The following is a 23,101-nucleotide window of genomic DNA, read 5'->3' on the forward strand; positions in this document are numbered from 1 at the left end:
AAATGGATCAGCCACTTCTCGTCCCTTTTTCAAGCCCCACCCACTACAGGCTTGCCTGATTCGAAATCGAAAAACGAAAACTCGCTGAAATTGGACGACCTGGCGGAAATCAGAGATCAAATTAAAAAGCTGAAGAACTCCAGAGCGACAGGTCCGGATGGAATCTCAAACATAGACTTGAAAAAAAATGTAGACGAATGGGCACCATTTATCCTATCTATCTTCGCGCAGTGTGCGGCCCAGAAATCGCTCCCTCCATCGTGGACGAGGGCGGTTATCGTTCCAATTTACAAGAAAGGCGACATCACCGATCCACTAAATTACCGCCCTATAGCCCTCTTGGACTGCATTGGGAAAGTCTATGGGAGCCTTCTTTTGAAAAGATTCGATGCCTGGTCAAAGTCGGCCCCCTGCAATGACAGGTTCCAAACGGGATTTAAAAGAAATGTGGGAACAGCGGCAAATATACTCACCATCAGCGTACTGAAAAGCAAGGTCTTGGAGGGCAAACCAAGGATCTTTGTGACCTTTGTCGACCTCTCCCAAGCCTTTGACTTGGTTGACAGGCAGCGCCTCTGGTACAAACTCGAAGGCTGGGGGTGCCCCCAGGAGATTCTGCAACCAATCAAGGCTCTCCACTCAGAAACCACCCTCAGGGTCCGATTGTCACAACTGGGCAATTTGTCATCTGAAATCCAGACGGGTCGAGGGGTGAAACAAGGTTGCCCCCTAGCTCCAGCACTGTTTCTTGCCTATATTGGTGATTATGGCATCTCAGAAGATCCGTCAAGGGCTTTTCCGCCATCTCTGGCCACAGCAAAAATAAGCCACCTATTGTATGCTGATGACCTCATCCTACTCGACCAGACCCAGATTGGCCTCCAGAGGCAAATATCAAACCTCCTGCGTTACATGTCTGAGAACAACCTAAAAATAAACAAAGAAAAAACTAAAATCATGTCCCTGGAGTCCGGCCAGAAAAAAAACGCAGAAAACTTTAAATGGTATCTGGAAGAATATGTGATTGAGAAAGTCACAGTATACAAATACCTTGGAGTCGTGATGGACAGCACCAAACACGAAAGTTCAATGCAGGCCAACCTTCAATTCAGAATAAAGAAGTTGACATCTCAAGGAAAGGCGATTGACACAAAATTCGGTAAATTCTCTTGTATCCCTGTGATCGAATTCTACAGAAAGAAAGTCATCCCCTCCATCACTTACGGAGCCGAAGCCATGCCTCTGATTCCAAGTAAAATCTGGCAAAAACTTGAAAGTGTGTTCTGGAAAGGGGTCTTGTCCCTTCCAAAATCAACGTCCATAGCTGCTATCGGAGAGAATTGAGCCTAGTGTCTTTAAAGACAATAGTTGACATTAGTTCCCTGAGGCTGTACCGAAAATGCATCATGGATGGGAGTGATGATATTTTTGGTCTCCTAAACAAGGAGATAAATTCTGGCAAGGTGCAAATGCTGGTAGTATGGAAAGAAGCAAACTCGGCTTTACTCAACTCAGTCGCTTGCTCGGAAACCGACCTCACCTCACATCCAACTAGAGTGTTCAAAAAATTGAAAGAGCTTGACTGGATTCAAACTCAGGAGTCCGCCTCAAACAACAAACTTCTCCAGCACTTGCCTCCAACATTCCGTAAGCTCAATGAACCAATGAAGTACCTTCAAAAATTCCCCAACCGGGGGGCACGGAATGCTCTTCTAAGGATAAGGATGAACTTGGTGGCCACAAACGAAATTCGCAAGATCAGAGGTTTATCTGATACGAGCGCCTGTCGCTTATGTGAAAATAAAACCGAATCCATCAGACATTTGCTTCTGTCATGGCCGAAAAACCAGAACCTGAGATGGGCTTACCTGAATCATCTAATAGTGGACGATCGAGGGTGGGACGACGATACCTGGTGGAATAGACTGATCAGCGGAGACGGAATAACCTGGCTCCTGGCAACTGTGAAAATATTGGAACACACGATGAAAATGACAACAGCCACAGGGTCCCACCCTGGCTAGTTATCGTGCAATTTACTGCTTCGGTTCTTTTTGTAAAATTATTTTGAATATACACAAATAAAAAAAAAAAAAAAAAGACCTAAAATTCCTAATGCAACAACTTGACATTTTACCTTCGGTTTTTATGCTGGTACTGCTGGACCCTGGAGGCGCGCACCTCTTCAGTCCCCCTCAGGATGGGGGAGGTGAGCCGGACGCAGGGGTCCAGGGGAGCGGCCTGCTATACCAGCTGCCCCTCTAGTGCCCCCCTACGTGGGCTGTGGCATCTGCTAAGCGCCCGGCTGTTTGCTTTGTCAGCTCCCTACCGCACCAATACCTTTTTTCCTTCTGATCTCAAAGCAGGCAGTGAATTACAAAAATGTACACGCAAGACCGCAAATTATGCGGTAACAGCAAATCTGTTATGCCTGCCCTGCTCCCGGTCGAAGCTTCTGAAAAAGAACACACAATCGCCTATTTGAATTCTGTCTCCTTAACCCAAGAATCATAAGGGGAACCATGTGCTCTGGGCCTGCTACACCCTGAAGCACTCCCATTGTGCTGATGGCCACATAGCCAAATGGGCGGGTGAAACCAAGCCGACAATCTATGTTGACGGAGCAAGTGTGGTCCTGGCAAACGCGGGAGTCTGCCGTGCATGGAAAAGATGATGGTGCTGGGTTGGGAAATCGAAACTGGGCGAGGGAGGTCGAGGCTCACGAGGCCTGTCCGCATGGACAAGGCACTTGCAGGGTCCATGAAGAACCCTGACCGTCAACCCCACTCACCTCCCGCCGGATCCTGTGACGTGTGTATACCGAACAACGCTTAGGCTGTTAAAGAGGCTCAGTTACGTTTTGCTCCCTCGATAAAGGGGATTTTGTGACAACCCTCTCTTTCCTTCTATTGCAGGAGGGGGAGGAGCTTATGTGAGCCAGTGTAGAGAACGAGAGGGTACTGGCATCTGGGGTCACCACTAAGGTACGCCCCCCCCTCTTTTTCACCTTGCAGGCTAACGGGACGCTAACATTTCCTCTTTTTGACTTTCCGTAAAGTCGCCGTGGTTGTAAATATTAAGGTGTTTTATTTTATACTATGGATGGTTTTGAAGAATTTTTCAGAAGGGACTTGAAAGGCTGCACCAAGTAGGTCGTGTTTAGTGTACCCAGGGGTGTTATATCGGAAACTCTAAATTAATACCATACATAGCAGTGGCGATCAACACACAAGGTGGCACTGAACAGGAAATTGGAGAACTTGGTGGAAGTGTTGGACAGCAGACACTGGAATCCGCAGTGGCCGAAGACACGAAATAGAGGAATGTCAAGTAGCGGTGAGATAGGAAATCTGGGCTTTGTACGTCAGAAAATTGATAATGGTGTTTGTAGCTAGGACATTAAATTAGGGATTTTACATGTAAAGTGAGACAAGTATTTAAGGAAGCTGGAGGCAGGGAAGGACAGAAAATGTGGGGATGTAGTGGGAATGGAAATTAGTGAACGTGGGGATGGAGGGAACAGGAAATCATGAAACTTATTTTATTTCATTATTTTTACATTTTTGACAACCATGGGTTGCCCAGACCATGGGTATCGCAGCGTTAGTACATCATAATAGTGCAAAAGACAGGTGCAGGACGGTCATAACAGCAGAAATACATAGTATGGCCTGGTTGTTACTGGTATTTGTCGAACAGCCAATTCTTGGTACTTTTTTGAAAGGTAGGGAATGATTTCTCGTGACAAATGTGCCAGAGAGTGGGCGCTGTTACACAGAAGCTAACTCCGCCTGCCCTTTTTCTCTTGAAGCGAAGGGTAAACGGATGCTTGAATTAGATCTGAGATTGTGTGCAGGTGAGTATTGGCTGATGCAGTTATTAGAGATGGGAGGCCATCTTGTGGACACAGTGATGTGTGATGGAAAGTGTTTTAAATTCTACAAGGGCTTTAACGTGGAGCCAGCCGGCTTCTCATCTGGCACCAGAAATGTGGTCAGACCGTTTGAGGCCAAGGACCGCACAAAGTGCTTTGTTTTGTAGTAGCTGCAGTTTGGACATGTTGGCTTTGGATGTGCTCATGAGTAGGATGTTGCGGTAATCACGGTTGGAGGGGTAAGGGCTCGAGCGAAAGCGATACAGTTGCTAGGAGAGAGGAGTTGTCTAATCAAGGAAATTAATCTAGAAGTGTAGGCAGTGGAAGAGGCAAGAGCATTTATTTGTCCAGACATAGGGCCTCATCACGAGTTGGGCGGTACCCTTAAACGCTATTACTGCCGCATTTAAAGGTCCGCCCACTCACGAGTCTGGCAGCATTTATCCCCAGCTCTAAGCTGGGGGTAAATGCGCCAACTTAACACCCATTTTTGGGCGCAATTAACACGGTGCTATTAGCGCATGCTAATTGCGCTGAAAATGCCCCATTGGGTCCAAAGGACGTAATGGGGAATACCCATTACCGCTCAACCCTTGATCCGGCGCTAATAGCGCCAGGCGGTAACGCTATTAGCCAGGGCGGTATCCTGACGGTGATGCTGCCCAATTCGTGATGAGGCCCATAGTAAGATCTGCTTTGAGGTAAACCCTCAAGATTTTTACTTGCTTCGACACCGGGATGGAGGTGCCGTCATTGCAGAAAGATGAAAAAGTAGAGTCAAGGTGTCTGATCCGATATGGGGGACCGATGACGAGGAGTTCTGTTTTTTCATCGTTTAGACATAGGTTGTAAGTGGCCATCCAGTTTTGGGTAGTGCTATAAATAGCATTCATTTTGATGGTGTCAGTGTTATAATCGCCAGAGAATGGGATGATAATCTGGGTATCATCCGCAAAGTTAGTATAGATGATACCTCTAGAGTCTAGGAGGTCAAAGAGGTGTTTAGTATAGGTAGTATAGAGAGTGGGCAGTCCTTGTGGAACACCAAGTGGAGCTGGGATAGCATCTGCAGCTGATTCCCCTATGAACACCCGTGTGGTGCAACCACTGTGGAAGGACTTGATCCATGACGTAGCTTCTGGTGAGAAATTGAAGTGCTGGCAGAGGTGTTGGCACAGGATGTTGTGATCGACCAAATCAAAGGCCGCAGAGAGATTAGAGAATGGATCGCTAGGTTGCCAGTGTACTGGATGGAGTCCATTTGAATTTTTAAGTCTAGTAAGGCGGTTTCTGTACTGTACTTACGGCGGGAACCAGATTGTCTTTTACCGAGCAGTAGGTTGGTTTCAAGGAATTGCTGGACTTCAGTGTAGGCTAAGCAGTCCAGGATTTTTAGTAAGAAGGGGACAGTTGTGAGGGGGTGGTAGTTGGTCGGAATGGAGGGGTCCAGCGAAGATTTATTTAGTAGGCAGGGTGACCCAGGCAGATTTGATTGTGGAGGGCACAGTGCTAGTCATGAGGGAGGCATTTGCGAAGTCAGAGATGATAGGCGAGAGCGCACAACTTCATGATATGGGCAGGTAAAGCGTCTCCTTTACAGTTTGACGCTTTAAGGGTTCTAATGGTATCTGCTTCTTGTTTGGAATCCATATAAATATTCGGGGATAAAAAAGAATGGGAGATTTGTTTGAAAATTTTGAATAAATGTCCATTCAGTGTTATGGGGAGCGGGGGATACAGTGGTGTCCCCCGCACCCTTGTTCACTATAATGCCATCGCAGAATGTGGGGGTATCCCACGCTCCTGCTTAAACAAAGTTTGAAGAAAAAGAGGACCCTGCTGCACCAGTTCCAGTGCACATAAGTGAAGGGAACCGGCATCGCAGAGGGATGCAGGAGTTGGCGGCACACAAGGTGGTGTCCCGCCAACAGGTAAGTAAGAGGGTGGGGGCGGGAGGTTGCAAGTTACCAGAAATGTTCAAATGACTGTTTTGTCTCCCTCAAACATTTCTTTTTCAATCTATTCATTGATATCCCTACTTGTTCAGGTGTAACTTGGCTAAATGTAAAAGGAGAGATATTCAAGGAGCGAGCCCCACTGTGGTGGGGATAGCTGGGTCGAGCACCTTAGATTTGTTGGTGATCAGACCCTTTTTGGCATTGATTTTAGATAGAAGAGGCTCGATTTTGTGGGACAGGGCATCTTGAATTGTGGTACATCATTCCTTCTCAGTGCATGTGTTGGCAACGAGAGGAATGGGTGTTTCTAATTCCCGTAGGATTGAGAATAGTTCCTTACTATTGGAACTGGCATCAGCAATTTGGTCATTATAGTAGTTAGATTTGCAGGTAAAGACTGCTTTCTTATGGTTACGGGCCAATGTGGCGAGGGCCTGACAGCTCTTGGCAGAGGCTTTCTTTACACAGGTGTTTGGGGGATCTCTTTTCCCTGCGTAGGTGGACCAGATCCTCAGAGAACCAGGAGTTATTGGCCTTGTGAGGTTTAGGCATCTGTATCTGAGAATGGTGTGTATATCCAGGGCCTGGAGCAGGCACTCGTGGATTTGGGTGGCTAGGTTGTGGGCTGAATGGGCAGGAGTGGGTGCAAAGGAGCTAAAGGCCGTAAGGAGGGATGGTTTTAGGTCCTCGTGCTCTAGCTTTTCAGTGTTGCGGACTAAAATGGGGCTCAGTGGCGTGGGCAAGAGTTTGTTGAGTTTCATGAGGGGAATAGTAAATAACGGTCGGTCCAGGGTACTGGATCAATGGCATCAATGTTGATGTGGACGTTAGCCTCGAGAATCCAGTCTAGAATGCGCCCCTTGGAATGGGTGAGGGAAGAGAAGTTGGGTGAAGCACATGTCCCTGAGAGCTGCTGACAGTGCCATTGATTTAGGGTCAGAGGCGTCATTGAAACCAAGGTTGATATCACCTAATATAATGCATTTAGTAACGGGTTTCATGAATGGCGCGATCAAAAGCAGAATGTCGAGATCGGGGTGACTGGGACCATTGAGTTATCCATATATGAGAAGAATATTGATTGTGGTTTGGGTGTCTGTGGTTGCCTTCAGGAGTTGCATTTCGTACCCCAGGGTAGGGGGGGCGGTCCTGATTTGTAGTGAGGCCTTAGAAATGAGGGCAACTCCCCAACCTGGCACATCAGTGCAGTCGGCTCTATGGAAGATGTAGTTGGGTGGAAAGACCATGGAGCAAAGTAGAGCAGAAGCGCTGTGAAGCTAAGATTCTGTAGTGGCTAAAATGTCTAGGTGTGAATCCACAATGAGGTAGTGGATTTGCACAGCATGGGCGCCTAGCGACCTGACATTAATCAACACGTATTTGTGGGAGTCTGTTGATTGTATGGTGGTTGTGGCGGAGGGCGTTGTGAGATGTGTACCGGGACTCAGGCACTGTAGGTTCAGGCTGAGGTATATCCTTGTAGTTGGGGCAGGTTCTAGATCGAAGTCTGTGTCGGCAGTGTTTGCCCAAGCTGGGAGCTGAGTGATATGGGATCCGAGTGTTGTTGAAAGGCTGTAGAGGTATTGTGACAAATGTGCTGGGGGGGGGGTGTCAGGAGTAACACAGCCTGGGGTATGGCTGGAATAGATAGGCGAGGCTGTCAGAGTGGGAGAGATGGTTGGCTGCGCAAGTGGGTTGGCACATATATATTGGGAGTTGGAGGGAGTGCCTTGGCTGGTGACCTGGCATGGAGTAGTATGCACTGTTCTCAAGAGTGGGACTGGCACCGTCGGGGCAATTGCAGAACTACTACATGGTCCATGTGGGGAATGGCTAGTGTGGGTATGCACCTATCCATTCTAAGGTTGGTAGGAACGGAAAGGGCGGTAGGAGGTGGTTGGTAGTGGGGGCGGCGTCATGGATATTAGTTAGGGCCCCGGTATGTTGTGCCTCACTACCGGTGAGGTGGGCAATGTCGATGATGAGTGGAGGACAGATATAATTAGGGGTAGGCGACGGCTGACAGCCTTGTGTGGCCTTACTGGGGACTATGCTATTGTGCGCATGGTTCCAGATGAGGGCGAGAGCTGGGGGCAGGCCAGGAGTAAGTAGGCAGTTTGAGGGGCAGCCAGGCTTACTGTAGGAGCAAGATGTTACACGTTGCCAAGGTAATCCACTGGAAGGGCAGTAGTGCGTGAGGTAGTCTCTCTGCCAGAGCAGATAGTGCTAGGGTAAGGTAGCAGAGGAGAGCAAAGGCGACTAGCAGCTAGGCTGGTAGGGTTCTGCAATGTGATCCTGAGACGGGAAGTCGTGGCAGCACCAGCTGAGCAGAGGAGTGTGCAGGCGGGGGGGTGCAGCAGACACATGCTGGTCGTGTCACGCTATAGTGATGGTAATAGGTTGAAAAAAGTCTAGGAGGTTATAGCAATGGAGAAGCTTTAACGAGACTTTGGACCCTTTTTTCAATTTATGGTGGTCTCAATGGAATCACTCACACCTGGCAAAAGGATTTAATGAAATTCTGAATAGAATTCCCCAGATCAATGGAAGGCAGATAGAAGAGTGAGAGAGAACTACATCTCAAGATTTAGTTTACTGAAAATGTTCTGATGAGGGAGGGAATGGTCAGGGGAGTGATACAAGAACCACATATGTGAAGTTTGCAATATGTATGTGATATGTAGAGTTTTACAAAAAACGGATAAAAAGGGTTATCGAAAATGGCAGGAAATCAGGTCGCATGAGAGCCGTATGGGTGCGGACATCAGGGAAGAGAGGGCGGATGAGGTCCTGGCAGGAAACTAATTAACAAAATGGGGTTGGACAGAAATGTAGCAAACGGTTTGGTGGATTGGTACAGAAAATGGGGCAAGGTTGGGTCAGGATCTGGCCATAACAGAAATGGGAAGGGGGTTTCACACTAGTTTCCAGGCTCTTGTGAAGGTAAGAAGGACCCCCTGTGCAGATAAAGCCAGAAAAAAATGTATGGAATGAACATGTCTTTTTCTATTCATTGAACAGACTGCGCAGAGCGGTTTTTCTAAATCAGACTGTCTTGATCCTGCCGCACAGGGGTGCGCAGGGGCTGCAGGCATGGGCAGAAAAGGGAAGGTGTGGGAGTAAGGTAAGAGTGTTTACGGTGTGGGTGTGTGCATGCATCCGTTCTCTGCAGGAGAGGAGGAGGCATATTTGTGGTGGGGAAGGGAGGGTCGAGAGGGTAACTGTGTTTGCGAGAATATGCTAGAGAGGAGGAGGAACATGTTGGGCTGGGAAGAAGGTGGGGGTGATGAAAGATGGGATGGGGGAGGGGAGCACCCTCGGATTTTCAATAAATCCAGCCGGAGAGAGTGGTAGCGGGATCGCCTCCCCGGAAGGTGGGGGGTGATCAGAATCTCATATTTCTGCATTTTAAAGGCAACACAAAATCGGCTGAAGAAAATCGGTCTTCTTGTTGGCGTTTAAAATGTGTAAGTCACATAGAAACGAAAAACCAGTGGAAGTCATGTTCTGGGAACGTGGAACAGAAACAGTGGTGGTAAACTTGTACAGCCCATTTTTTGTGTCAACAGGATTTTCTTACATTTGGCAGCTGGAGTTGGAGAGCGATGTGACACGCCCCCCTGCTGCTTCAGTACTGCCTGTTAATTGATGGAGAATCAGTGGATTCCTAGGGAATCTGCCTGATTTTACCACCTAGTTGATGTAGTCAGATTTAATAGGAACCCGTTGTAAAAAGCCTCTGCAATCATTAACTGAGCGAGTCGTTTACACGTTTGCAATCCCGCAGTTCAAAAGTAAAGCATGAAGGTAATTGCACTTTTTGGTTTAATCTTTCATTCACAACTATGTGGTGAAAAAGTTGACAATTGCACAGAAGAGCCCTTTTGCACAGAAGAAAGTAAGTGGTCCCGTTCCTGCAACTACGATGTCAGAATAAAATTGCCCCCATTGTGCTTATTGGTTGATGATGGCCGCTAAGAGTCCTTTTCATAGGGCTCTGTCGAAGATTGGAATTTCTCATTCGTATTTCCTCTGTCTCTTCTCACAGATTCAACTTGCCACCTCTCAATTATACAAGAGACGCAGGGAGGAGGGTTGATCTGGTCACTGCGAACCCAAGCATCATGATAAACAGGTAAAGTACGCCCTTCACAACCTGTGCCCCAAGGGTCTCCCTCCAATTCACACATTTCCCAAAGAACTCCATTTCAATGGAGTACCAAAAAAGGATACAGATCCTCCCTTTTTCAGAGGTATTTGGCATAGGATCAAAGCACACCCAGATTCCTTACCAGTTCTGCTTTGATTTTCTAAACTAGAACTCACACTGACTCTAAAACATTCCATGAGTGATATACTTTTGACAGAGGCCGCTCACGATGCAACATGCAGTGTTAATGTTTTTGCAATGTTATATAATGATACAGGGCCACTTCATGCCAAGATATCGCGGGGCGTCATACAGTATGAGCTGGCAGTTTAGAATGCCACCTTCCATTTTCTCAACTACTTCTGCCTGCAGCCCTCTGCGGAGGCCGGTTCCAAGTTCCAACATGGGGCAGGGGGACGCATGGATTGCAGCTATTCCTGTTCTCCGCTCGTAGGTGAGCTTCACCAAAGGGATAATCATTACAGGACCGATAAGGATCAACTTAAGGGCATGAGAAGACTAGACCCTCATGCGAGAAGGTTACATAACAGTTAACCAGTATACATCCTTAAACCTCATGGAGTTGGTCTCATAGCCAAACAAGGATGCAATCCTTTTTACTGCCTATTGAAAGAAGACCATTATAGCACCTTGGCTGTGAGTTGCACACAAAGCGGCAAAGCACTATGGCTTTGGGACAGCGTTTTGTGAATCAAGAAGTGGCTGGGCGCTATAATCTTGTGACTGTGAACCTGATAAGATAGCATGCAGGGCTCTATATGAATGAGACTACATTGAGAGTAGGGATGCTGAAGGCTACCAGTATCTCTACCATGAAGGAAAACCCAACACTTTATAGTCCAACAAAAACCAACCCCTTTTTATATAGATTGTTCTAAGACCGGGATCTGCTAGCTCTCCAGATTCTTGCGACTAGGACTCCCTTGTTCCTTCTCCTTTGAGTATGCTGGCTAAAACTGATGGGAGTTGTAGTCCAAAACAACTGGTGAGCCAAGGGTTGCAGATCCCTGTTCTGACAGAAGTTCCATTTGTCTTGTCAATAGAACCCCTAAACTCATAGGTGTTTATCCCTATCCCCTGCTTTTCAGGATACGCTGTTGAAGAAAAGAGAAATTACCTTTGTTTCCGTGGATAGAATTGATAATTTTGGCATTTTATAGTTTGTCCTGGGCGACATCTTTTGTTAAGCTGGCTGCAACATACAAACACTCTCCTACGCTGTACATCTCTACAGGCATTTCTCTCAACCAATGCCTAACTTCTGTAAAATAAAGTTAAGACATTACTTGTGTCATGTGTTTTGTCATGCCAGCACAGAAGCCACAAATGAAACACCCAAGACTGCAGCAAGAGTTTTATAGGTAACCTTAAAATAATAATGACATGCTTGTTTGTTTTCTGTATCTCACTTTTAGGTTTCAAAGTTTAAACCAGAGAAGGAAAGCCTTTGGAAACACGCTGAGGGAATACCAAGGTGCCCTGATTCTGATGGCTGCATTCTCCCACACGCGTAGCACCCAGGTGGCCTTCAAGGTGCAGTACACTCTCGACGACTTTGGGCTGGGCTCACGAATGTTGTCCTTCCACCCAGTGTACCTGGAGAACCTAGCAAAATACTGGAGGTCCAAAGGGCTGTACGTGAAAAGGCTGTCATCGGGGATCATGTTGGTCAGTGCAGCCATGGAACTCTGCGACAGCATCACCCTCTATGGCTTCTGGCCTTTCTACTCCAACCTGGAGGGCAGAACTATTGGTTACCACTATTATGACAAGATGGCGCCCAACATCCAAGTGCACGCCATGCCCAAGGAATTCTTAATCTATTCTCAGATGCATGCGCAGGGGGCACTGAAGCTGCAAGTAGGCCAGTGCTCCTGACGTCTGCTTCTGCTATTGACTTTGTGGCTCTCACTTTGTGGGCTTGAGGAAGAACCGACTTTGTAGGTCACTAAGGTTCACATTATGTCGACATGTCTGTATAACTTTATTGAAAGAAAAGCCCTCTGAAATGGTCTCTAGTTGCGTCCTCTAAATAATGCATGTGATTGGTCTTAAAATAGATGTACGATTATGACGGTCCAATTCAATATATTATTTATCCAATTCATCGGGTATGAACTGGGTTTGTTGTGACCTTCGTAAGACCTTTAAAAGAGCCAAAGTAGGAGGCGCAAGCTTTGCAGTCCTACCTCCAAAAAACTGGATCGCACTACCACCAGCACTCAGAAAAGCGACCTCACACACAGTGTTCCGCACGGCTCTGAAAACTCAACTCTTCCACTAGCCACTGTCCCCACACTTGCACCCTTCTTTAAAATGTGAAAACCGAATGTGGCTGTCTTTGCAATGCATCTCACCTTTGTATGAGTATGAACACACTCTGTAAACTGCTGTGAACTGTATGTAATATGTACATTAACTGTTGTTCGTCGAAGCAAGTATCCTGTAACAGCGCCACGATGCCCAAGGGCTGATGAGCCCTTTAAAAATGCAAATAGAATTAATACATTAAAAAAATAAGGGTTAGAGTACACTGGAAATCATTGGGTTTTTATTGTAAATTCTTGGTTGCAGACAGCACCACGCTATTTCCTATTCGAAATGATGCACTGGCTTTAAAAAAAATGATGGCATTCTTATTAAGTGGGAAAGAGCCTGTCTGGCAACATTGTCTGACGCAGGCTCTAATATGGATGCATTGATTGGTAATCCGCAAGCTGTTAAGAGGAAAGTGTTTATTATTTTTTTAAACATCTATTTATTAGTATGTCAACAAATATCATTCATCACAGTATAATACAGGGGTGTTTAGCAAAGCCATAAATGACCAGTTCAACAGCATTTTGTTAATTATATAATAATAATAAGTAAACATTGCAATCATATTCACCCCCCTAGACATACTAAGCAACTTTCAATTCATGCAAGCAGTAGAAAAACATACCAAAAGATATAAAAACAGTTTATTTTTAGGACACAGACACAAATACAGGACTACACACAGACAAACACTAAACTAAATCACCAGCAAAGAAGATAAAAAAGGAGAAGGAGTAGAAAGAGAGAAGAAAGAAAGGGAAAGAGAAAAAAAGGGACAGTAGCCCACTCCTCATTATTATCCACATCTTGTTTATTCATTATATAAGGCATTGTATGGTCCACATATCGAAAGGTATTCTTCCTCTTTTTCTTTTGCCTTGAATGAGAGTTTTTCATAATGAGATAAAGTTTGCAATTGTACTAACCAGTCCTCCACTGAAGGCTTCTTCCTAGTTTTCCAGACCCGAAGGATCAGTCTCATTTCCATTAACATAAGCTTATCTATCCAATTGTTGTATTTTATAGAGTGCTTGGATCTATCCCGATGCATTAGTAAGATTACATTCACCGCTGATCTCTGTAAAACTATATTTAAAATTAGTTCAACTCTATCAATCACCTCATTCCAGAAACTTTGAACTCTTGGACAGCTCCAAAGAAGGTGTAAAAGGAACACCTTTCATTTCCACACCCCCACCATAAATCATCTGTTTGCATTTTCAATGTATACATTTTAACCGGTGTCCAGTATTCCCTGCCTATTATTTTCTGTCTGATCAAACGCTAATTTAAGTCTACTCCCACATTGGCACTCACCCTAAGTATACCTTTCCAATCTTTATCCATAAAGTCAATATTCATATCCACTGACCATGCAGCTCTTAGTTTTCCCCATGCTCCAACATGTTTGTTTTCCAATTGCATAAAGTTCATGTATGTACATTATATTCCTGTCCCATAAGTAATTGACACAGTTCAGGTTTAACCCCCAAGGAATCATTGACCATACTTTTCCTGAGGTTAATTAATGAGATTAAATCAATGTATCTTCTTCCTTTTCCACTCAAATCATATTTTCTCTGTAGTTCTTCAAATGACAAGACGATCACCATCTAGTATATCACCCCGAGTCCAAATACCCTTCTTGACCCAACTGTGCCAATTGAGGCATCTATTGTTGAGCTGTAGTTCCTCATTATACCAAAGTGAAGCATCCTCACTGAATCCATACTTCCGTTTATTCTCTCCAAACCACATCCAAAAAACTTGTCTAGTTCCCATTATTGGTTTTAACTTCAATCTATTGGCTGACATGTTCCCCATAGTATAGAGGTTTTTTAAATGGTACAGACTGCAAGTATCTCTTTCCATGCGCAACCAAGTGTACCTTTTAAAATCATCATTTTTGAAATAATAAGAGCCCCTATTAAGTAGGAATACCTTGGAGTATTTTTGCAAATCTGGATAGCCAAATCCATCCTCTTCAACCTTCTGCATCAATATATATCTTGGAATTCGAGGTCTTTTACCCAAACCCCATAAAAAAAATTGGAAAACTTTATCAGTCTGCAATATTAACTTTTTGCTAATTAATAACGGAATTGACTGGATAATATATAATACTTTTGGCAATAAAACCATCTTAATGGCATTGATTTTTTGCCCATAGTGATAGATTAAATCTTTCCCATCTTCTTATAGAGTAAATAATTGTATTCATAATCTTATCAATGTTTTATTGAACAATTTTCTTCAAATCACCTATGATGTGTATACCAAGATATTTAACACTATCAGGGGACCATTTACAGTTCCACAATTGTACGATGTTTCTGTTACAGTTTTTTGACAACGGGAAAATCTCAGTCTTGTCTCAGTTTACATTATGACCAGATAGCATACCTACTTCCTCAAACATCTGTTTTAGTAATGATCCACATTTTTCCGGGTTTGACAATAGGACTAACATGTCATCTGCATAGGATAAGATTTTAACTTCTATCCTCCCAACACACAATCCTTGAATTCTTTCACATTGCCTGATCTAGGCAGCTAGTGGTTCAAGTGCGAAGTCAAATAAGAATGGTGATGGGGGGGCATCCTTGTCGCGTGCCTTTTGTTAATGTAAAAGACTCAGAAATCAAACCATTCACAGTCACTCTTGCTTTAACTTCATGATGAATACATTTGGGGCCGATTCATGGAATAAATGTGCGCCAAAATTCGTGGCGCAAGCGTGAAAGCGAAAAGCGCTCGCGTGCGATTCATGGAAGGCCCTGTGCGTGTTTTCCCTGGGATGTGCGCCAAATCCGCGGGTGGTGCACACGGGTGCACACGTCACTGCAACATACCGAACACCGTGCGCGATGCGCACAACGAAAGCGCACAGAGAAAGCGCACGTTAGCGCACACACCAAAAAGGGGGCGGAACACGCGGAATGGGGAACAACGCGCGGAAATAAGGGCATAACTGGAGAAGTACTGCTGGGTAGTACACAGAACGCCCACACGGACGCGATCTACACCTATTCATGGAATCAAATACGGGAAAGCCGCGCATGCCAGAAGACGCGCACTGGCCTAAACACGTCCGCTACACGAAGGCAGGCGGAAGCGTTCCAGCGCAGTATAAAAATGCGTGCAAACACGTACATACAGCTACGCTGAATGTCCCATTTCTCGCAGCACTGATCATGGGACACCGCAGGAGGAGGAGAATAGCCAGTCCCCACATTTTATTGCCTAGGACCAGCCTTTTCGGGATGCCTGATGACCAGATTTTTCTTATTAAATTTATTTAATTATTATTTCATTTTTATTTATTTTACACCTCGTATCATCCTAGACCTGGTCACTGAGTGGTAGGATGACCTCACATCACCCACCTTGTGCTCCCAAGCACTGAGCCCCTTGGAAAATGTGCTCAGAGTACTGCATTTCTTGGCCACTGGGTCATTTCAGCGGACCACTGACATAGTGTGGGGGGGGGTTCCTCACAGTCCACACAGTCACGCTGCCTACACCAAGTGGTGGCAATCATGACTGCGCGACCCTCAGTCCGCAGGCACATATACATGCTCAGAACACCCTCAGAAAGGCAGGCCATGGTCCAGGACTTTTACAGGGTGGCACACTTCCCCAAAGTGCCCGGTGCCCTGGATTGCACCTTTGTGGCCCTACGTCCACCTAGGGCCACGGAGAATATCCACCGCAAGCACTGGCATACCATCAACGTGCAGGTAGTATGCGATGCACAGGGGATCACCTCTGTCAATGCGAACTATCCTAGGTCCACCCATGACAGTTTCATATACAGAATGTCCGCCCTGAGCTGGGACCTGGAAGCTGTGAAGCATGGCGACACATGGCTCATTGGTGAGTACAAATGCCTTTGCACATACATGCATGTTACACAGACAAATGCACAAACCAAAATAATGACAACCATTATCACCTCCCCAGGGGACAGTGCCTACTTCCTGAGCACCCACATGATGATGCAAATACGGACCCCACCACCCCACCCCAGGTAAGATGCAACGTAGCCCATATTGCAACCTAGGCCATAGTGGAGCGCACATTTGGAGTGCTCAAGTCACACTTCTGCTCCCTTGACCGCTCTGGCTGGCAGCTACTCTATGCACCCCTAGTAGTGTGCAGGATCATTGTGGCAGCATGTGTCCTACACAATGTTGCAACATGGCAGCGCGTAACGGTGGACATGGTGGTGTCCCCACATCCCCAACCACATGCACAGGCGCGCTGAGCATGGGAGGGGAAAGGGCACATGGAGGCCGCCCAACTGAGGCACCGTCACCTTTTGTGGCCTCCCAACCATGGAACAGATGTACTATTACCAATGGGAGGTGCACACAATTGTCCTGGGCAACTTGGGTGAGGGGGGCAAGGTACGTGATGCAAAGAGCACCCCTGTGCTCCTGCAAGGCTGCCTATGGCCCCTTAGGAAAAATGATGCGTTACGCAACGCTCAGGCATCCCAAAAAAGCATGAGAAAGAGATACGTGACCCCTGTAGCCCACGTGTGTGTAAAATAACACACGCACTACGCTGTGGCAGCCAAGAACAGAAAAAATGCATACATGATCAACACGCGGGCTAGTATTACCGAAAAAAGGGGTACGTGACAAACGGACACCCGCAGTGGGAAAAATGGCATGCGCGATTCACTGTTTGCCTTGCGTGTAGAAGAACACGTTGGCAACACCCCCGCCAAAAGAAGTACGCACAGTAGCTGCTGTGAAGTAATTGCGTGTGAACCCCAAGGTCTGGAAAACACACGCACCTCTCTCCAAGAAAAGCACATACAGAGCGATGAAACCCACGTGGGCCCTTTAACCTGTGCCAAGGGAAATGCCTGCGCACACGTTACGTCGCTTACGCGATAAGGGCCTTTCCTCAGAATTCACGCAAACGTGCTGTTTTTCGTGACAACACACGGAAGACCACGCTCCTGCCCAGAAGGCCAAATTACTGCCCCCCAGATCCCCGAGCAGCCTCCCACGAGCCATCTGCTGCTGCCTGCCTGCTGCCACTGTGCCCTGCCATTTGGTGCCTGCACATCTGCAGGGGTCCAGTTGCTGTGGCCACCCGTGCTGGAACAGAGGACTCCCGACTGGTGTTCCATCACTCCACAGCCCAGCCCCAGGACCCAGTTGCCCACCCACACCTGCCTCGCGGGTTGCCATGTCCGACACAACACCATCCGGCACCAGTGGCAACCCCCCAGCAGAGAGGCAGAGGGCTACCGGCTTCAGTGAAAAGGAAGTTGGTATCCTGGTGGAGCAATTTCTCTGGCATTATGATGCCCTCTTCACACCACCGAGCACCGACAAGTAAGGATGGAAGAGGATCTGGAAGGACATAGTGGGTGCCATCAACGCGGAGGGGGTGGCACCCCGCAACATCAAACACGTCCAGGAGCGCTGGGAGGACTACAAGTCAATCCAGGACCCTCAAGAAGGCCCGGTGACTCTTGGACGCAGCGGATGCAGTGGGGCGCCGTGTCCAGCTTACCACCCAGCAGATGAGGGTCCTGGAGCACATTCGCCCAGTGCTTCACCACCAGATCCTCAGGATACAGGCCCGCCTGGAGTCGAGCGGTAAGTGGCCATGCATTACGTTTAAAACAGTGCAAGTTGCAGTGTGGTGGTAGTTAGCTACTTGTCTGCATGTGTGACATGGGTCATGTATGGGTGTGTGTGTGCAGGGACATGATGGTGCTGCATGTGAGTCCAGTCAGCCGTGACCCACATGGATGGTGTATGTGTTACAATGAATCATGCGGAGCAGCATGCGGAACGCAGACGTGTATGCTTGTGTGTGTCTGTACTTTGACATGTTTGGGGTGTGAGAGATGTGTGCTGCTGTCATGGACATGCATGGTGTGCATGTCCGTGTGTCTGAGTAGTGTGTGTGTGCCATGGATGCATGACACATGTCCGTGATGTGTTGATTCACTGATACAGCCTAGTATCCACTGTGTCTGTGGGTTTACAGGGCCAGATGCAATACCCTCCGGTGATGCGTGTGCATGTGATCAGCATGTCCCATGATGCATGTGAGTTTCAGCCCACCATTGGATGTTTCTACGGTGCCTTGGACATGGATGCAAATGTTTGTTGCATGTGCCATGCCTGTTCCTGCATGTGTGTTGCCTGCACTGACCCATGTGTTGTGGAGGGACATGATGGAAGTGACGTTTCAGTGCCACTCATGTGCTATTGCTTTCTGTCTAGGGGACTATTGTACAGTACCCTGATACTTGTGTTCAATGTCTCCCTTTACACAGCGGCGAGTGAAGAAGAGGGGGGTGACGGCGCTGTGGAGGAAAGCAGCAGGGATGCCTGTTAGGGAGAATTCTCTGTAAAGGCTAATTTCCCAAACCTAGTGAGTCCCCCAGCAGCTTTTTTGGGATTTCGGATTTTTTTGAGGTTTATTTTTTTTCCTGCTAAGAGTGAGACTCTTTTCCTCCCACTCTTAGACATGATTTGAGGTGTTCCTTTGACTTTGTATGTGTTCCTTTACCCCACAGGGCTGCATGTGTTTTTGGTATATGGGTTACACAGCACCCTCCGTGCCGTAACCCAGGGGTGTCGTAGCGACCCCCAAACATAGACTCCATACCCTGGGACTGACTACTGTCTCCCAGGGCATGTAAAGTCACCATTGGCTTTACTAGTCTCAAATTGTGAACAGAACCAGTACAAACCATCCTATTGTGGACGTTCTGGTCGGGGCAATTCGATTGCCCCTGGGTCTGTTGTTCGAGGGGGCATTGTCCAGTCCCCCCGACCGAGTTTTGGCTGGTGGCAGTGGATACTACTTTTTATATTCGACCGCGAATGTATTCCTATGGGATTTTCCCATTGTTCGAGGCTACCACTTTTTGAAATAGCCTCGAACATACCGAGGATTTATTAAATTAATATAAATTCACTGGTTGGTATTTTTTGCCAAAACCTGGTTCCAAAATGGCGTTTGTGTTCGCTTCTGTGACTCCAACCCAAGTCGAGCCCTTTGTTCCACTTTTTGGCGGGCTTCTCCACAGAAGCCTCCAAAAGTGGTGCCACTCTATCTGGGTACCACAGGGGGTGTGGGAGGCGGTTTAGGCACCCTGGACAGAGTTGCCTCTGCAACTCTAGTCGCACTCTTGTGTGATTGGCCCAAGTGGTGAGCCGCCCGGCTCACCACTTAGCATGTTTGATTGACAGCTAGGCTGAATGAATGGGGGTTTTCTGCATAAAAGCACGGCTTTGGGGACTGGAACTTGAGAAGTCGCCACAGGACCTAAAGAATCCGAGGAGGGAGAAGCCGAGCCGACCTGCGACGACACCACCGGTGGAGCCCTGCTGAACCGTCTCACCACTTTTCCCGACGACAGAGGAGATCTCCAGTCCGGAGAGTCTTCTTCCTTTGACTGGTGGGGATAACCAGTTTGCCCGTCTTTTCGCCTTCCTGGACCATCTCGTGGCCGCCTTGCCTGTGCCAAGCACCCCGGCAACCGGAATACCACGGTTTACCACTACCGCAAAGAAAAGGGTGGTACCTTGGAACCGGGAAACTCCGCGGCTGGTTTCTTCCTTGGCAGCGCAACGACCTTCAGCTTTCCTCCACGTCGAGACCTCCTCTTCCTCTGGACGAAACACCGACTTGCACCCGCTGCCAGGAACAACTGCCCCCGCTGGAGTGTTCTTCCCACTTTCAGGTACTGTGTCCCGCCTGGCTTCCCTTGCGACAGATCGTTCGGGGTGACAGTAAATCCTCGACTTTCTAACCTGGGTTAGCCTGGGACCTGTTAACTAACTTTTCCTGACTTGATCTCAATCTTTGTGTGAACTATTTACAAAGACTCTTTGGGCATAACCCCACTGTGTGATCCTGGATACATTTCACTTCTCTCTCTAAGAGTGGGCCTGGCATTTGAACTTCCTTGCTCTCCAGTAGACTTTGCCTAACCTGCCTCACTGTGGTTCTTTTAAAAGTATTGAAATTGTGTGCTTTCATAACTCTGCCTTTTCCCTCCCTTTTTTTATAACTTATTAGAGTGCCATCTCAGGGTAAGCGCTCACCTCTGTCTGAAAATAAGTGGTGTTTCTCACTAAGACTTGTCTAATAAGTAATCAGGGTTGTATATCTATAATAGTGACTGTGTTGAATTTACTTATCTCTTTTTGTGCTAGTGTAATTTACAAGTGTGTCGTTAAATAATTATATACTTTTACACCAAAGCTCTGGTCAGTGTTTGCTTGTGCTACTGTATCTCTGTACCTATTGTGTATACTCTATATACTGCCTAACTCATCTTGAGAGAAGTCTGACTGCTCAGCCACAGCTACCAGGTAAATCTGGGTGGTACAGACTGCTACCAATTTGGTTTACTGCCAACCACCTGTAGTCCTAAATCTTTTGCAGTGGTCCCTAAGGGAACTGCACAGGTTTCTACCTAACAATGCCTCCACCGGCCGGCGACGCAAGGCCCAGTCACCCACCCTGGAAATTCCATCATCTGGGAGTGAGGGGACTGGTGCCGTGTCCGCCACTACGGCTGCAGCGTAAGGTGCGGGTGAGCCCCCACAGGGACTTGCGATGGCAGATGACGGTGCAGAGCCATCCAGGTTGGTTGTGTGTGCGCAGGAGGAGGAGGCCGCTACAGAGCCTCACATGGGGCCTGGTGGGGCTAGAATCACTGGTGCAAGTGGTGCAGTCCAGGGGCAGGAGGCAGCACAGGTTGCCGCGGAGGGGCCTGTGCATGTCACTGTCCCTGACACTGTGACTGCATCACGATGCACCAGCAGGGATGCCCCGTCCCAGGTCGTCTGCAGGTAGGGGGGAGGTCCACGTCATCTGGCACTCTACCTGTGGATGTGGGGACCCGTGACAGGATTGAGTCTGTCCTGATTGGTGTCACGTTGCACACACGTGACATTCGTGATGACATGCGTGCTTCCTGGGGGGGGACCACTCATGTCATCACGAAGAGCTGTGTGGCAACGTGGCCCAGTTGGGAGGGACCATAGTCGGGGGTTTCCTCCATGTGTCAGCCAGTCTTGCGGTCCTCTCCTCTGTGCACACTATACGCCAATCGTTCTCCATGCCGTCTTCCGGCCCAGATACCACCAGGGCCCCCTGTGGACCTGCCCCAACCAACGCAGCCAGCCTGGTGGAGATCCCATCCCTGCCACAGTTGGGAGTCGGAGGTCCAGCAGGGGTGGTCACCCCACCAACTGGACCCCAGCAGATGGAGGATGTGCCGGCATCATCGGGCAGGGCACGTGCACGACGGCGCTGGGGAATTCCATCAGCCCGGAGGCCGTCGTGGTGGCAGAGGCAGTTGCATGGGAGGCAGCAGCAGCCTCAGCGTGGGAGGCATCATTGCTCGGGGCCATCAACACCCCGGGGGCAGGCTTCGGCCGAGGAGCAGGAGGACCCCGGACTGGGAATGTGTTCCGTATGGCAGCGGTTGGGCCGGCAAATAGATGCGGAGAGGCAGCGGGCGGAGAGGGCACGGCTCAGGATGGTCAGGGCGGAGAACTCCATGCACCGGGCTTTGAGGCGGGCGGAGGGCCTCGAGGAAACTCGCAGGGAGTTGAGGGATGTCTGACGGACATGTATTCATGGGCATACTGGTTATTTGGGATTTATCATGACATGGGGATTTCAATGTAGAGTGGATGGAATGCTTGGTTGGGTGTTTGGACTAAGGTGGGATTTGGGTGGCCATACGGGCCATGGGTCTGGATTGTGATGACGTGTTGGATGGGGGACATGAGTCGGGGGGCCTGCTGGCAAGTGCCCGTCACTGGGGGGTGGGGTGGGGGACATGAGTTGGGGCCTGCTGGCAGGTGCCCGTTACTGGGGGTGGGGTGGGGGACATGAGTCGGGGCTCCCAAGTGCATGGTGCCATGTGGCCTGCCTGCAAGGTCATGGTCTGGGGGTGATGGGCTGCTTCCGGGGCATGCCCAGGGGTGATGGGCTGCCTGCGGGGCATGATATGGGGTGATGGGCTGCTTGCGGGGCATGGCCAGGTGTGTGGGGTGGTCCTCTGTGGTGTGGGCTGCCTGCGGGGCATGTGGAGTGTGGACACACCCGGGAGGGCACACACTGCCATATCATGTGTGAAACTCCCCGCGCACCCCCGGAATACACGTACCCCGCTCACGCCAGCAAAATCACGTGTGAAAGTCCACGCACACCCACGGAATACACGCAGGCAGCCCATTCACCCTCCCCATGCCCCGCAGGCAGGCCATCACCCCTGGGCATGCCCCCCAGGCAGCCCATACCACAGGGGGGACTTTTTCCATGCATTTTACCTGACGCAAAGGGGTATGCATATTCCGAGGGGTGCGCAGCGAGTTTTACATGCGATTTCGCTAGCGCGAGCGGGGTACGCATATTCGGAGGGGTGTGCGGGGAGTTTTACATGAGATTTTGCAGGAGCGAATGGGGATCACGTATTCCGAGGGGTGCGCGGGGAGTTCACGAGTTTTTTGTGGTTGGGGGCCTGTATGCTTGTCCACTGGCCTTTGCGCCACGTACTGGATTTGGGCGATGTTTTTGGTGCACGGGGCAGGGTTGGGGGCATAACTGGCGCTGCTGCAGGGTCGCTGCGCCACACTGCTCCATGGCTGGTTATGGATGTAGGTATCCATGAATCCGCTGTGCACTTAAATTGGTTTTGGCGCACGCGGCTGACGCAGACTGTCGCACACGCACTCTCTGCGTCAGCCGCGTGCGCCACTTGTGCGCTGAATTCTA

At 48.4% G+C, this 23,101-nt stretch overlaps 1 protein-coding gene across 3 annotated transcripts in view; it reads left to right on the forward strand.

Annotated features, from left to right (window-relative positions):
* Positions 1-12,534, forward strand: part of LOC138567222 (alpha-2,8-sialyltransferase 8E-like) — a 240,291-nt gene extending 227,757 nt beyond the window's left edge. For all 3 annotated transcript variants that reach the window (XM_069645211.1, XM_069645219.1, XM_069645227.1), the window contains exons 6-7: positions 9,881-9,967; positions 11,419-12,534. In XM_069645211.1, coding sequence (XP_069501312.1) covers positions 9,881-9,967; positions 11,419-11,881 — 550 coding nt within the window. In that variant the 3' untranslated portion in view covers positions 11,882-12,534. The remainder of the gene's footprint in view (positions 1-9,880; positions 9,968-11,418) is intronic.
* The last annotated feature ends 10,567 nt before the right edge of the window (positions 12,535-23,101 follow it).

Source organism: Ambystoma mexicanum, chromosome 1p (assembly GCF_040938575.1).
Source record: "Ambystoma mexicanum isolate Mex_15411 chromosome 1p, UKY_AmexF1_1, whole genome shotgun sequence".
NCBI classification, from domain to species: Eukaryota; Metazoa; Chordata; class Amphibia; order Caudata; family Ambystomatidae; genus Ambystoma; species Ambystoma mexicanum.